Below are 15585 nucleotides of genomic sequence, written 5' to 3'. Positions count from 1 at the left end.
GGCGTTTTTGAACAATTCACACAGAGACCGACAGACGATTTGCCTTTGATTTTCTGGGCCAGCGGAAAATTAAGCTAAAATCCTGTAGTGTGACCTCTGTATTAGCGCGCTGCTGCAGCAATGTAGTTCTATAGCATTTGCTCCACCCACTGCTAATTAACACACGATACATGCAGTACAATTTACAACTTGAAAATGAAAAAGCACAATTGGGAAAGGAACGCAAAGCAGCAGCAGTTGGAGCTAGTGCTCATTTTCGTTTGGTTTTATTTGGATTAAATATATATATATATATATATATATATATATATATATATATATATATATATATATATATATAGAGCAAACCTAACTGAAGATTGGATTTAGCTTTTTTCTTAGTAGCAATTTCATTTCAATTATAGCTACGAAATACCACAATGATTATGAAAACTTTTTTTCCCTGTTTTTTCTTTTTAAAATTGTCAAAAATGACTAGTGCTTGTATGGAAAATGAAGCCTATCATTTCATTTTAGTATTTATTCTTACATGATATTTGCGCACATATGAGTATTGGTTTGCATTTATTGTTGCAATTACAGTAGTGTTTCTGACCCGATTTATCGCAGGTAAACGTAGAGGTTATGAACTTTTTAAAATATGAATTAGCATTCATTATGTTTTTAGAGTTTACTCTTTAGTCTTTATTTACATATACCGAATAAAATAATGTTAAATAAAAGTCATGCATACCTTTCCGGATAGTTATCTTGTTTAAACGCCCTGGTTAGCCCTCGCAGACAATACAAAATACAAAATGAGTAGACAGTGCAATTTAGTACAGTACACAATACTGGGCATATGTAAAGCGAGTTGTGCATAGCAATCAGTGACACGCTACCCTGAACAGAGCAGTCACCGATAGCAGCCAGAACAGTTCAGAGTACAGTGCTGGTTTAGTACAGTACTTTAGCAGCAAGTAGGCTAATGTGCAAGACTGCAACAGGAGTGCATAGTTTATTTGTGTTTATTTGTGTGTGTTTTATAAACCATAAATGTATTGGCAGAACATTCAACAGTAAAAACATTTAAATTAATAAAATACTATATAATGTCATCATAAAAAAAGTAACAACTAAGGCTTTCATGAAACCGGTTGCATGTTGGGAGTTGTATGCGACATCATTTTCATGCAACCACAGTTTAAAAGCAATTTCAAAATAACAAAAGTTTCTTGCTATACCGTTACTTCACTATTTACTTCACTAACTACATCGCATCCAAATGAGCATCTTATATTTTTGATACATCATAGCGTTCTTGTTATATAAATGAATCTGGGAGGTTTTATTTCCTTTGTACAATTTTCCTGCAGTCATCACAGTTATTTTTTTTCTCTGTCTAACTAGATTTGTCTTTATATTTCATGCCAAGTATTCATCATCTACTCAATGCCTTGTTCATTGTGACCTAAAAAAGAGAAGCACACTGACCGCATTGCTGTCTAGAGAGACCTACACGGGCAGAGAGGTTTTTGGAAGTGAGAATGGCTGCGCATCGATATGCAGCTCGTGAAAGTGATGTTCCTAAGAAGAACTCGTGACACGCACAGTACCTTCTGTGATGAAACTACTGTAATGGTCTGGTATGGTTTTATTAATTCAAACTTCCAAAATGTTAATCTGTGCTCCTATTAAACAACGGATACGGCTGCACTTCTGATTCTTCAATTATTCATACTTTCATACTCTTCAGCATAATCTGAACACCGATTTAAAAAATACTTCAGTCGTGGGCTGGTTTATATTGAGGCTATTTCCGCCAGTCTCGTGCGAATTTCTCTGCAAGTCAGTACATGCTGCAGACGTTTCACAAGGAAACAATGTTGTTGTCACTGTGGTTTGTCTTTATAGGTGAGTTTCAAAAATATTTACATTACCTTTGCAAATGCATACACAACAATGTTTTAAAAGAAAACCAGTATAACTATACAAAGCACAATTTTTCAGTTTACATTTAATTTCAATTACAACTCCTGGCTATTGCAAGTGATGCAAAGAAATGCAAAATTATGTTGAACACAAATTGTGTTTTAATCAAAACACAAATCTAAATAATAATAAATGTAAATATATTTAATATAAATGTATGCTAAAACATTAATTGATTAAGAAGAGGTGACAGGGTTATTGTTGAAAGTAATTATAACTTAGTTCAGTAACAGTAATTAGATTTTTAACCTGGTTATTCATCACTAATTGTTTTTTCCCACCAGTCATCCTTGTATTTCCACTAAAGTCTTTGAAAGCCTTGAAGATGGCCGAGGCTAAGCTTGGACACAGTATTACACTGATGTGTGGCATGTCGTATCACCATGAAATCAACTGGCTGAGGATGGGTTTAGACCTGAAACCGAAGACACTGATGGTTATGGGTCTGAAAAATGATGGCGACCTGTCTGTCTCATGGAATTCCAATGAAAGCCATTTTGAGGGCTGTGTCCAGAACCGATTTATCGGACTGAAGATTTTGAAAGTGCTCCACAGTGACCTCGTTACATATTTCTGTGCAGCTTCAAATGGAAAGCGAATGGAGTTTGGGGAAGGAATATGTCTGTACAGTAAGGAAAAGAATACATGATCAAAGTTTGTTTTTTTTCATCTCTTGGGTGTGGATGCTACAATACACTGTTCATGCTCATCACACTTTGTTATTTTTCAGCCAATCACAGCGAGCCTACCAGTCATAACACCCCTCAAGGTACCTTGCAAAGTAACTTTATAAAATTAGCTTATACTCTATCTATATAAAATTTGCTTTTACTCATATTGAACACTTATTCACAGCCACTGACCACTTCATTAGAAACATTTACTTTGTACCTTGCCATTCATCACTGGTCAGCTTCTGAACACAGGACCGCTGATGACTACACAGTTTGTGAGTGGCAGAACATTTTCAACATAGCAGTGACATTGACATGCTAATGCGAAGGTAGCTGATGCACCGGTGTCGTAGTAGTCTGTGCCATGTTTTTTTGTAAATGTACAGTGCACAGAAGTTTTGATGTAATTTTTAAATGTCACTGTCATTGTTGACTTGAGAGTGATCCACCATTGAAAAATATTTATTCACTTAAGGTCCTGTGGTCAGAAACAACTTGATGAAGGCATAACATAAACTGTGTATGGCAACAGATGAGCTACAAACCCTGAAAAGTAGTTGTAATTGATTGATGAAGATATATTATTTATAGTTGTATTAGGAGTGTGTTTGTGTTGTGTTATGCAGCACAGCCAGTATAAGGAGTTTTAGAACACCCACACACATCCTTTTCTGTGAGTAATGCCTACCTGCTATGTTTTGTTTTTGCTGTGCCAGCATGCTAACTTCTTTTTTCACTCTATCTCCCTAGCTACACCAGTGACCCTAAAAGGAGGTCTCACTCAGACTCATCTGATAATTGCTCTCGTGCTGTTTGTCGGACTGCTGCTCATGGTTCTCACCATCATCGCTGTGCACATGAAGGCCAGACAAAGTGTGACATGAGGCAAGAGCCCAGCATCATCAAACAGCCAAGATGTTACATCTGTCCCTTTGAGGTCATGTTTTTAAATTCTCCTGTTTTGTTTTGGGGTGGGTTTTTTTTTTTTTTTTAGGAGGGTGGTTGGGTTTTTATTTTTTACTTTTTTTGGTATGATTATGGTACGTCTGCCTGTTTCTTGATTTTTGAAATGTGACAAAAGCCTTCTGTATTTTGGTTTCACAATAAACCTTTCATTTCTATTTTCAGTACTGTCTTATTTTAACTCTGGGAAAGGCTGTGAGACTGGATTTGGGAAGTGTCTTGCTTAGATTCAGAAGTGGTATCAATCACAGATTTATCAAGTAATATTCCAGTATTAATGGCATGAGAAACAGCTGATAGGTTAATGCAGACATGATGAAACAAAGACTGGGGCACAGGAGAGAGACCAGAAACATCTACTTCAGGTCACACATTTTTATAAAACATCAAGTCCAGATGCAGACAGCTAATTTCAAGGGTAAATATAGCAATCAAATATGGCCTACATCTCACAAACCCACCTGCCAGTCACACTTGATACTCTATATTAAAACAATAACCATTTCTTTTTCATGTGTATTTAATGCCGCTCACATGTTGCTGGGTCGACTATGCATGGACAGGATATTTCATGTTCCCTTCTTAATGATAAAGATATTTGTAACCCTGTTCGTCATTGTTTGCCACCAAGCATACTACAGCATTTAGAGTGACACCATGTTCCCATGCGGCTTTTTAAATCCCTGCAATTTTAGTCACTTTAAAAGTCTATAAACCTTTGCATGCATTATAAATATGTGTTACAGTTTTGCTTAAAGCCTGCTTCTGGGGGACAGCTTAAAGTCTTTGTATTCTGACCAAGCAGAACAACAGTCCGGCACGTAGCGGTCAAATAACTTTCTTAACAGCTGTCAGCGGGACAAACAAACAGCAAACACACCTGGATTTGGACACAGAAGCCTTTTGTTGGAAAAGCCTGGCAGGTCTAATAAAAGCCCACAGCAGAAGACCAGGCCAGAACAGAGAGCACTAACAGCCCTCCTGAGCATCCACGCACAAGCAGGTGAGAACTGCAGCTACTTCTCTCTCCAAGTGCTGTAGGGAACCATGATACGTGACAAATCTATAGACCGATGCTTCTGTAACAGTGATGACTTCTGTCCAAGTGTTTTAAATGTATTAGGTATTATTTCTGAGCTGTGAGAAGTATTCTGTATGTATTATTTTTATTTTTTAAATCATTCTCACTCTTGTTTTCTCAACCTGCAGAATGAAGCTTATTCTTTTTGTAGCCTTCTTGGCCTCGGTTGCTTACGTACGTTTGGCACTGATGTCCACAATTTTGAACACTTTACTAATATTTCAAAACCTCTCAATATATATACAGTATATATTGTGAAGATAAACCATTGACCTTGCCTTTTATTTTTGCAGATCACCTCAGCAAAGGTAAGAAAGCAGAATACTGTGCAGTATTGAAGCCTCTAAAACTTGTCTAAATCACACAAGCAAAAATCTATTGTTTTTGTTTGTATAATGGTAAATTTAAAAAAAAATGGTTATAAGAGGAATTCCTGCATTTTGATTCTAAGATGTCCAATACCAAGTATCTTTCACCATAAACTAGCATGAAGCCATGCACACATGCACATTTATATCTGTGCAAATGTATGCACAGCAGTTGTGTTTTCATCTGTATTTTTACAGTGATGCAGACAGAAACCTTATACAAACCACTTTAAACCCCACATAGTTTTTCTACACTCATCCTTGCATAAATGCCAGGACATAGGTGTTTGAACATGATCTCATCAAACTAGTCTTGTTGCCTAGAAACTGCTCGTCGTCGGCGGTTTGAATGGGGCTCTGGCGACAGGACTGAACGGCGGCTTGCTGGGCCCAGGGCTGGTGGTTGGGGGCATGAACCCTGCGCTGCTCCCTGCTGGAGCGACCGTAATAGGGCAGCCCCCGTTCGCTCAGGTAGGAACGTCCCTCTCTCGATCTCCTGCAGTGGCGTTTGACCTTATCTGGCTATTGCAGAAGGGATGGGGATGGATGCCGACAGAGACCGTTCTCTACGATTTGCAGATGCTGCCTGCAGTTTCTCCGTACATGCTGCAGCCGCCTATTGCCACTGCGCCTTTTGTGCTACCCAACCCCCAGGCACTGTTTCCTCAGCCCATGCCGTTAGCACCTAATGCTGTAAGTCACACACATGCCCACTGCCATCTTACAGAATGGCTACCTTACCAGCCATGAGCCTTTGTGTCATTCATGTATTATCTGTAACCAGTCAACTGATCTAACAGATTTTTATTTTTTTGTTTCTCTTCTTTTAATCAGGGATTGCCTTTCTATCCGCCTGTGAATCACCAGCTCCTCCCACCTCAGCAGCAAGCCATGGTATATAATGTTTCCCCGTGTTCCTTACACTGTTCCTGGGAAGATTACGGAGCACTCCATGAGGCTGCCGTATCTAGGCCGCCCTGTCTGGAAGAACTGCATGCTTGCATCATTCGGAGCTCATCTTGCTGATGACTCATATGCTTTTGTCTCACTAGGGAGTGCCCAATCTTAATGGAAATGGTCAGCTGCCACAGGGAGACATGCCCGCTGGCCTTGTGCCTAGATTCAGGGTAATCACCTTCTCACGTGCTTTCACATGTTCAGGGCTTTTTGTGCTTCTGTCCAACTGGTAATGAACCTGTGGCATCATTAAAACTCTTAGGCTTAGGCTTTTAGAGGCTGGTTAACCTCAATATACATCATGTCTGCATAGTTTTGGCTTTAGCAAACTCAACTAAGTGAACTCATCTCGACTGTGAAGTTATAAACTAGTCTGGTTAGGTGAATGTGAGGTTGGCACTGTGGCAGTGTTAGTATATGTAGATTTTAAATAACACAGGATTCATCTTCCTCAGCGCACACTGTACAGGAGAATGCAAGAGAAATCAGCTAATTCAAACACTCAGGTAACGAATAACTTGGAAAATCAGCGGGAAACATCTTGGTCGAGATGGCACATGGTACAAATCATTAAATGTTTTGTTGTTTCATATTTCAGGCCACCCCAACCCCTTCTACCCCTAAACAACCAGATGAGTAAATCCAAGTGATTCCATGTTTATGCTTACAAGGTACACTTCCAAAAGATAATAAGCAGAAATATGAACAAGCTGGGGTCAGCATTACAGCCTATGGATTTGATTGAATGTCAATTCTATTTGTATGTTCTGACAGGCATTGGCCAGAAAAGCTCACTATTTCCTGGACATTAGTAGCAATGTTTCCTCTCCTGTAGATGTGGAAAGAAGAAGAAGCTGATCAAGATGATGATGATATTCAGATTTTTGAAGGCAAACTACATGCCTTCATGATTTGTTACACAAACCTCTTCTGCTGCTTGCTGATGTGGCTCATTGTTGTTTCTAATAAATGTTCATGCATGATAAATGTTTTATTTTGCTTCTTTATTTTTCAATGGTTCAGTTTTACAGCTGTGTGATATTGCCAGCAACCTTTATGTTCAATCAATTATTTTCTTCTTAGTGATATTTTGAAATTCATTAATTTAGCTTTTTGCTGCCATCTAGTGGGTACATAAAAAAACTGTACAGTTCAGTTTCCAAATAGTTCTGAATACTGGGTTACTACCTAGCAGTTGTAACTGGATCTATTTAGGGCCAGGCCTGAAAAATACTGTCTATACAAAACAATCTGTTAGATCAGTTGACTCAGTCCATGGATAATACTGTCTAGAAAGCTCAGCTTTAAACATAGATATTCAGACATTAAAAGAGACAAGAAGACATAGAACACGCACAGAAAGGCACAAAACATCTCTAGGCTTGACTAACAACTGACAAAGTCCCTAACATTAGTGTTGGCCTTTTGTTTTATTCTTGTTCAGCCAGACAAAGCAGTACTTTTCAGGAGAGCAGACACCATCTTCAGGTCTGGACTGAGACAATTCCTGACATAATGAGAGATCTCAGCAGTCTATGTACTCATTAGTCTGAAGCCAGGCTCAGTCATGGCCTGGCCTCGGATCACCCAGTGAGTCTGATAGTTCAGGGATAACCACTGACTAATGACTTCACACCGATTAGAAGGTGTTTCTTAAAGTGTTATCAGTTGGAAATTAGGTGTGTGTGATGACATATGGCAAACAGCAGATGCTTCTCAACAGAATGCAGTCAGTTTTTGGCAGACGGGGGCTTGATGAAACGGTATGACCGCAGCGCTTGTGGAGATGATGCTGAACTCTGTGGTCAGCTGAAGTCACCTACAGGCATGTTGCATCGCAACCACACTGTGGAGAAGTGACAGTTTAAAAGGTCTGCACAGGAAGAGGCTCACAGCTTACATCTTTGCGGAGCAGTAAAGGTACACATCTCCAACACTCAGCTCTTCGTGGATATAAGGTGCCACTGAATTTCTGACCATGATTCTTTCTTGTTTTGTTTTTGCAGTTGGACATCATGAACCTCCTGACCATCATTCCTTTGGCCACTCTTCTCAGCTGTTGCACCGGTGCTCCCGTAAGAGTCCATTTAACTTGTGAACTCATATTTAGACTTATAAACTTGTGACATGCTCGTTTATTTCACCGTTGACTGACTTATTTGACTTCTCTAGATCCTCCAGCCACAACTTGGAATAATTGCAAGCAACAGCAATGAGGTATCTACACTAGATGCATGTTAGCATTGTCTAGGTTCGGTTATGGATGCAGATATGTTATGCTATTGTTTGCTTGTAGATTTTGCGTATCAACGGACTGACACTCTCAGGCCTTGGTTTGGGCCAAGCACAGGTATGATGCAGTCTCATAAATCTCTGTCTTAACTAGTGTTAATCTATCCTATATAATCTTGATAGCATTTCATGAAAATGAAATCACTCTCGTCACTCGTCTGACATTCTAATTGCTGACATTGTAACTTTTAATGTAGGAATGACATTTTTTGGAAAGCAACTGGTATTGATCTTGATCAGTGTCTGTGAAATATTAATTGTATGTATGTTTGTTTGTCAGGGCATGCCTTTTCTGCCCCCATTCCTGATTCAGCAGCAGCCCGATATACTACTCCCTCCACAGCTAGTCAACTTCGGCGCTCAGGTGCCTGGACCCTTCCTGACCCCACAACAGAATCAGCTGCCCCCAGTCATGTTGCTCCCCTCTCAGCAAGAACAGCCGACAGCACCCCTCAACCCCAACAACCCTACGCTCCCCCAGAACCCAGCTCAGGTACTCCTCACCCAACACACACACACACCCCTCACCTTCAAGGTCCCCGTTATTTTTATATTTGACATATGAAAGATACTACTACTATTACATCACTGAGACTAAACAATATTATTTAACATGTGTAAAATGATCACATTTTATGGGACATAATGTTTTTTTTTTTATGTAGGCATAACTTAGTACTACATTTACTGCACTGGATAAACTGTGTCTGATTTCCATTTATCTTCATGCAGGGGGTCCCTCAGTTTTACCCCTATCCTCAAGGAACAGGAGGACAGGTCTTGCCCTAATCTCATAATTCACACATACTACATAGCTAATTCCAGTATAGATTCAGATGTCCAAGATTTACACTGGCCTCATTTCTCTATGCAGGGCTTTCCATATTATCTGACATATGGATTCCCTTTGAGGAACACCCTGGTGAAAGTTCCACCCACCCAGAAGACAGGTTCCCAGATCCCAGTGAGGCCTACCCAGGGACCACTGCAGCCAATACAGGTGGGCTACGATGTTTCTGCCACAAACCATGACAGAGTAGTTTTGAATATTTATTTAAATACTTTTTGTTAACTGGAACACCTTCATATTGTCATGTTGAATTATGTTTACCTGTATGCTATGCAATTTAACAGAATAATGTGAAGACATCAGACCCAGGGCATATGACTCCGCCCCCTGATAACCGTGGGGACCGCCCTGGTCCTGGAGTTGAAGGGGTAATACAACAAAATATTATGTAACACTACATAATGCATTAATTCTATGTACATCCTGTGGTGCCATATAAATGTGACTAAAATCTGTTTAATCTAAATAACAGGATCCTGCATTTGCCTTTTTTGAACCGTAATTTGTAATGGAAAAGAGGTGAGAACTGTTTCTTTTTGTTTTCATTGTGATTCTAATGTGTAATGCTTTGCTATGTGCAACATTACATGCACAAGAAAGAAACATGTATAAGTCATTCATTCTTCTTTTTTGTAGATTGCCTCTGCTTGAGTGAAAATCTGGATTTTAAAAGGATTTTAAATTTCAAAAATTGTAAGCATTAGTTTTCTTAGTGATTTGGAGAATAAATTCTTGTTAACTTACTAATTCTTCTTACTTGTTAACTGAATTTGTTTTATACCAAAAAAACAATAAATGCTTTTATGTAATCAGTGTGTGGTGGAATTGATGCCCTGACTTCACAACCTCTAATTTTAAGCAAAACTTAGGTCTCCAGTTAAGCAAAAATAAACACATAATATTGGGAAAAATACAGGAAAATGAATTATTGATGCTGACAGGTTTAATGAAATACACAGTCATTCATTACAGATCTGTATCACTGCAGATATGCACAAATATTGTACCTGGAAATAATATATAGGCCCACCACCAACATCATTACATCTTGCATTGCTGGAGGCTCATAATGCCACATAGTTAAATGCTTTTTCTGTGCTAAGACTCCTCTTGCCTGACACGGATCCTGGATCCTGGATCCTGCGGGATAGTGAGGAAAATGTGCTAAAGCTGAAGAATTCCCTGAGGTACATGATTCCTGGATGCCCGTTCACCTGGGAATAGGCAATACCATATTAGCTTAAGTGAGAGGTTCTGTTAAAACTGTTTTTGAGATCGACTGCAGTAGAAAAAGGACTATACCTTTGTCACTGCCGGTGGAGAGCTCTCCATCATGCTACAGGTCGGTATATTCATCCTCCTCTGATTCAGCCTTGGGGAACGTCACAGAAGAGAAAACTACCGTTTCAAGTATTCAGGCAGAGATGCAAATGGATAAAAGCAGATTTATGGACAAGGTCACTTGAAGCATCCACACACTGACCTTCAAGAAGTACGGAAACTGCGAGAGACGAGGATGAAGAGGGGTACCACGGAGGGCGGCGCGATGCAGAACAGTTAAGGGTTATTAGAGTCAGAGTCAGAATCAGAATTGGATTAAGTATTAGGGTGATGTGACTATTCAGCAGTCCTTAAGTACAAGAGCACACTGCTCTGAAATTCCTGGGTGATTGTCCTTAAGCATTTACTTACGAGTTGGGTAAGCCCATATTCAAATGAGATCCTTTGCTGTGGGCAAAGAAAAGAATTACATTTAAATTTTAAAATGTATATTCTATTCCCCAAAGAATTTAATTGTTCAATTGCACAGAACAGTGGAGCAAGTGTTGGCAAAATGAATGATGTATTTACCGTGGCATTTGGATTGTAGATGAGCTTCAAGTAAGGCTAAAACAAGTGGGGAGTAATTCGTTGGGTGAGCTAGGTACATTTCAATAAATGTAAATTAATATTGATGAAACCAGCAACTTACTAGTTCATGTTTTATTATTGCACAATGGTTGTTACCTGAAGGCCATTCATAGGGTACCCAAACTAATCAGGACAAAGAAAAAGCAAAGCACATTAATTATATCAGACATTTGAGTGCAGAACTAAACAATGTGCAGAACTAAAATTTTTGGGAATACCCCAAACTCCTGAGGTGGCACGATCCCACCCTAAAAAGTAACAACACAGGTTCTTAATGTTATTACTAAGTAAAATAATTACATAATTACTTCAGTGTGACATATGAAAGAATGTCTTGATCAGTAATTACTTAGTTGCAATTAAACTGGAAAGACTTACCTTTGGTGCTCCTCTGACCTTAAAAAAGTACACAGCTAGATGTTCACAATGCAAATGTTATTTAAAGTCATTTTTTTTCTGCATAACATCGTTATCTATGTTTACGTAATCAATAATAAATCAGAAACAAAAAGTATTTTACGGTAGAATATGGACTCAGTGCTTGCTTAACTTACTTGTTGTAAGAGAAAAATAGTCTCTCCCTGTGGAAAAAACAAAGCAAACCATATTAGTATTACATTTATATTTAACCATAGAATAAAAATGTATATGTAGCTCTAGAGGTCGATTTTGTGTTTTTACTGTGAAATGTAACATTTGATGATGACTTTATTTGTTTTTAATCAATCACTTCACCTCCTTCAGGGGCAGACTGAGATTGATATTCTACGAAAAGAGAAAATGTTCTGTAAAATATCTCTGTGTCAGCATCCCAGGATATTTAGTAAATGAAATCATATCATCATCATCATCATCATCATCATCATCATTATTATTATTATTATTAGTAGTAGTAGTAGTGTATTATTATTATTATTATTGTTATTGTTATTATTATTAGTAGTATTATTATTATTATTATTATTATTAGTAGTAGTAGTAGTGTATTATTATTATTATTATTATTAGTGTATTATTATTATTATTATTATTAGTAGTAGTAGATTATTATTATTATTATTATTATTATTATTATTATTAGTAGTAGTAGTAGTAGTAGTAGTAGTAGTAGTATTAGTAAATAAAAATAATAATCACCTCAAGTGTTACATTTTCCACCTGTAAATAGACCATTTAAAAAACATGTTTAAACATTGAAACGTTTGCCTTATGCATGATCATTATAATTATTGAATCATATACTTTTCAGCAATACAAGCCTCTTACCCGAAGGATTGGGATGAATGTTCTGTTTTCCTGCAACATAAACCATATTTTGCTGTATTTCTACTGCTTTTATGGAAAATATAAAATTCTTTAAAAGCCAAGAAATATATATCAGAAGGAAATTAACTCATTCACATATTGATCTTTGCATTTGTTTTTGCCTTGGTTTGTGGTTGGTAAAGCATTTTCTATAGATCCCACCTTGTTAGGGTTCAATGGTGTTTCTCTAGACAGCACACCATCCTTCTCTCCTGAATGATGAGGGGGATGATTTGGTGTGCCGCTATGCTAAAGACATACAAGACACATACTTTAAATACTACTTCATATTCACAAGCTAAATTTAAAATTCAAGCCATGGCCATAATACCTTTTCCTCATTTTAATTTTTAAATGCTTATTTGCTCAAATTAATCTAATTAGACTGTGGTGCATACTGGGACAACATCTTACGTGTGGCACTCCATGTGGTATGTCACGGCCTCCCATTTGTGGCGGTCTATAGTACTCTGAAAGTTTCATAAACCCAAAGCCCTCACCCTATCCAAGAAACAGTGCCAAGAGTTGTAATTAGCACTGTAACACAAACTATACAATTTACATGATACTGATGCAAGTGAAGATAACACTGTGAGTGGAGTTTCAGGTTCTGTGATCTCACATTTGGGAATGTTCTGTCTTCCCACTCAGGAATGTTTAAATATGGTCCAAAGGATGGTCCCATAGCATCTTTCTCCATGTCCCAGTTCCTGACAGGGCCTTCAGATGCCTGAATCTGAGCAGGCTGTAGAGTTATAGATAAGTTTTAATTCATTTTCCCATGTTCAACTGTAGCATATAATGTTGAAATTATGACATATGAAACTCACCACAGCAGGAGGCTGAGCATTGCCTGAGCTTGGACTTACTGGCCCTCCAGAGGGAGGCTGACTTGCACTCATTGATGGGTGAAAGTTTTGACCTGGTCCCATTGGCCATGGGGCAAATGGTCCTCCACTCATAGGTGGGTGAGAGTTTTGCCCTCCTCTCACTGACCCTGGGGCAAACACTCCACTCATTGGTGCATTTCCTGGTCTGCCTTTTTGTCCACCCTGTGGTCCGCCCATGGCTCCGCCCATGGGTCCGCCCATGGGTCCGCCCATGGGTCCGCCCATGGGTCCGCCCATGGGTCCGCTCATCAGTCCGCCCATGGATCCGCTCACTTTCCTTTTTTGATTGATCTGCCTGATATTATTTGGCTAAAGATAATAATATTGGATTACCTTGCTATGTTTGCCCAAATTTGGCTGACTGATGCTCCAGAGAAAGTAATTGTGAATTACATTATATGACGACTTCTGGAGTTTGTATGATTTTTAAATATTTCAAATACTAGCACATTTGTTTGAACAAAATAATATACTTTACTCACCAGAGCAGCAGCTCCCACAAATAACACCACCACCACAAACAGGAAGTTCATAGCGCCTTGCAATAATATGACACATAAATGAGACTATTAGAATACAAATCCATGTGGAAAAAATTACTGGAAATATGTGTATTCTACATAAAACTAGTCTGACAAGGACCACACTTTGCAGTAAAACTAAGTGTTCCATTTTGCTGAATCCAATTCTTCACACTTTGAAATGATCATGGGGTTGAAGCTTACCTCCTCGTTGCCTGTTTTCAGTGCTACTCACTGGCATCTGCCTTAACATATATACTGTACAAGCTTGTGGTTGAGCAACAACCATATTGCTTAAGAGCATTCCTTATGGCCCAGAATTTGCTAATTTCAAAACCTTAAAATTATATTGCTTCATGTGTCTTCTTTTAAATTGGGAGCTCATTAGCGTCAATATTTCTCAAAAAATGCAATTTACTTAATGATGAGAAGATATGGTTGAGATGACACTTATGGCATCTCATACTACGAATGAGATGATATTTTATATTGAGCTTTCTTTTATTGTTTCTTAGTTTGTATTTTCCATATCTTACATAATTTATTTATTCATTCATTCATTCATTCATTCATTCATTCATTCATTCATTATTTCCTTGCCATTGTAGTGACATCTGTTCCTGGGAGTGATGAAAGAGGTTTGTGCAGAGAAGTATTATGAAACACTAATGTACTCATTTCAGTACTCAGTATAAGCCCTTAGATTTCTTAATGTCATATGGATGGCAACATTATAAGGATATAAGGATACAACATTATTTTAATGAGAAATTCTCTTTATATTTAATTAGTCAAATCTATAAAATCTGTATTGACACCATTTGTTATTTATATAAATTATGTAAATAAATAATCAAGGCTAGTTGCTTTTAGGCACACCTTGTTGTTTGCTGGTATTATACATTTCAACAGTCTGATTATCTGAAAATTTCTCATAGCAACAGTGCCTGCACAGCCCACCTAAGAATGTGATATAATCCTGCCTAGTCATATTTAAATCCTCATAATGAGAAGATCGTTCATCTTGGGCTCAGACACTGAGGAGCACTGAAGTCACTCCTAAAGGTAACTGGTGCTTAGTTTGTTCACTGCAATATTAAATGTTTTTTCCACCACCATTCTTTCATTTTTATGACTGTTTTTTTCTCTGTTGTTTGTTTGTTTTTGAACATTACAAGTTCCAGAACGATGAAGAAGGCAGTCTGTTTGCTGTGTCTTCTTGGCTTGACCTTGGCTGTCCAAGTAAGTTGTTTTCAGCTGCACAGCTTTAAAAAAAAAATTAAAAAAAATGAAATGGTACATTTTTTCACTTACTTCTGTACTTGCAGACTGAAACTGATCATAAGGCTGTGGTTCGTTACCTCTCCAGCTCCGACTCTGATGAGGTTTGTAAAACCAAAAGAAAAAGAGTAAAATTCAGATGAGACAAAAAAAATGAAAGCAAAATCTCCCTTAAAGACTCACAATTAACTGTTTAGGACTGTACTGCTTGTCAGCTGTAAATCTGTCCCTTTTCTATTATTTGCGTCTGTTACGTTTGTGGACAGATCTGGCCGATTCTCCCCTTCTGGAATCCCTTGAACGCAGAGCAGGCCCACCGACTGCTGCTGGCTCTTCTCTCAGCCCTAGGCCCTATTCCAACTCAGGGTCCTCCGACGAGCCCAGCTCCTCCTCCAGATGGGCGCTGAGTCCCAAGAGACCCGTCTGCATCAGGCAAAGGTGACTTTTCACAAGCACACTCAAGAGAAAAACCTCAGAGTGCTGTGTGTTGGAGTAGCTTGGCATTATGCTAGTTTAAAATG

At 38.4% G+C, this 15585-nt stretch overlaps 3 protein-coding genes across 3 annotated transcripts; all 3 read left to right on the top strand.

Annotated features, from left to right (window-relative positions):
* The first annotated feature begins 1549 nt into the window (after window positions 1–1549).
* LOC145657987 (uncharacterized) lies at window positions 1550–3772 on the top strand. The gene is made up of 4 exons (XM_081714863.1): window positions 1550–1893; window positions 2256–2600; window positions 2702–2740; window positions 3396–3772. The coding sequence occupies exons 1-4, from the start codon at window positions 1836–1838 to the stop codon at window positions 3527–3529; spliced, it is 576 nt and encodes a 191-aa protein (XP_081570989.1). The 5' UTR covers window positions 1550–1835; the 3' UTR covers window positions 3530–3772.
* A 1046-nt stretch (window positions 3773–4818) lies between these two features.
* Window positions 4819–6975, top strand: scpp9 (secretory calcium-binding phosphoprotein 9). The gene is made up of 9 exons (XM_081714327.1): window positions 4819–4863; window positions 4983–4997; window positions 5382–5528; window positions 5637–5750; window positions 5892–5951; window positions 6110–6184; window positions 6470–6520; window positions 6613–6685; window positions 6789–6975. The coding sequence occupies exons 1-8, from the start codon at window positions 4819–4821 to the stop codon at window positions 6652–6654; spliced, it is 549 nt and encodes a 182-aa protein (XP_081570453.1). The 3' UTR covers window positions 6655–6685; window positions 6789–6975.
* Window positions 6976–8024: 1049 nt separating this feature from the next.
* Window positions 8025–9879, top strand: odam (odontogenic, ameloblast associated). Its single transcript, XM_026996343.2, has 9 exons — window positions 8025–8089; window positions 8187–8231; window positions 8311–8364; window positions 8587–8799; window positions 9039–9083; window positions 9181–9306; window positions 9441–9524; window positions 9629–9675; window positions 9793–9879. The coding sequence occupies exons 1-8, from the start codon at window positions 8030–8032 to the stop codon at window positions 9656–9658; spliced, it is 657 nt and encodes a 218-aa protein (XP_026852144.1). The 5' UTR covers window positions 8025–8029; the 3' UTR covers window positions 9659–9675; window positions 9793–9879.
* Window positions 9880–15585: the final 5706 nt, after the last annotated feature.

This window comes from Electrophorus electricus, chromosome 5 (assembly GCF_041902795.1).
Source record: "Electrophorus electricus isolate QZ-2024a chromosome 5, ASM4190279v1, whole genome shotgun sequence".
Lineage (NCBI taxonomy): Eukaryota > Metazoa > Chordata > Actinopteri > Gymnotiformes > Gymnotidae > Electrophorus > Electrophorus electricus.
The sequence above is the reverse complement of the archived record's forward strand: the minus strand, read 5'-3'. Positions and strand labels throughout refer to the sequence as shown.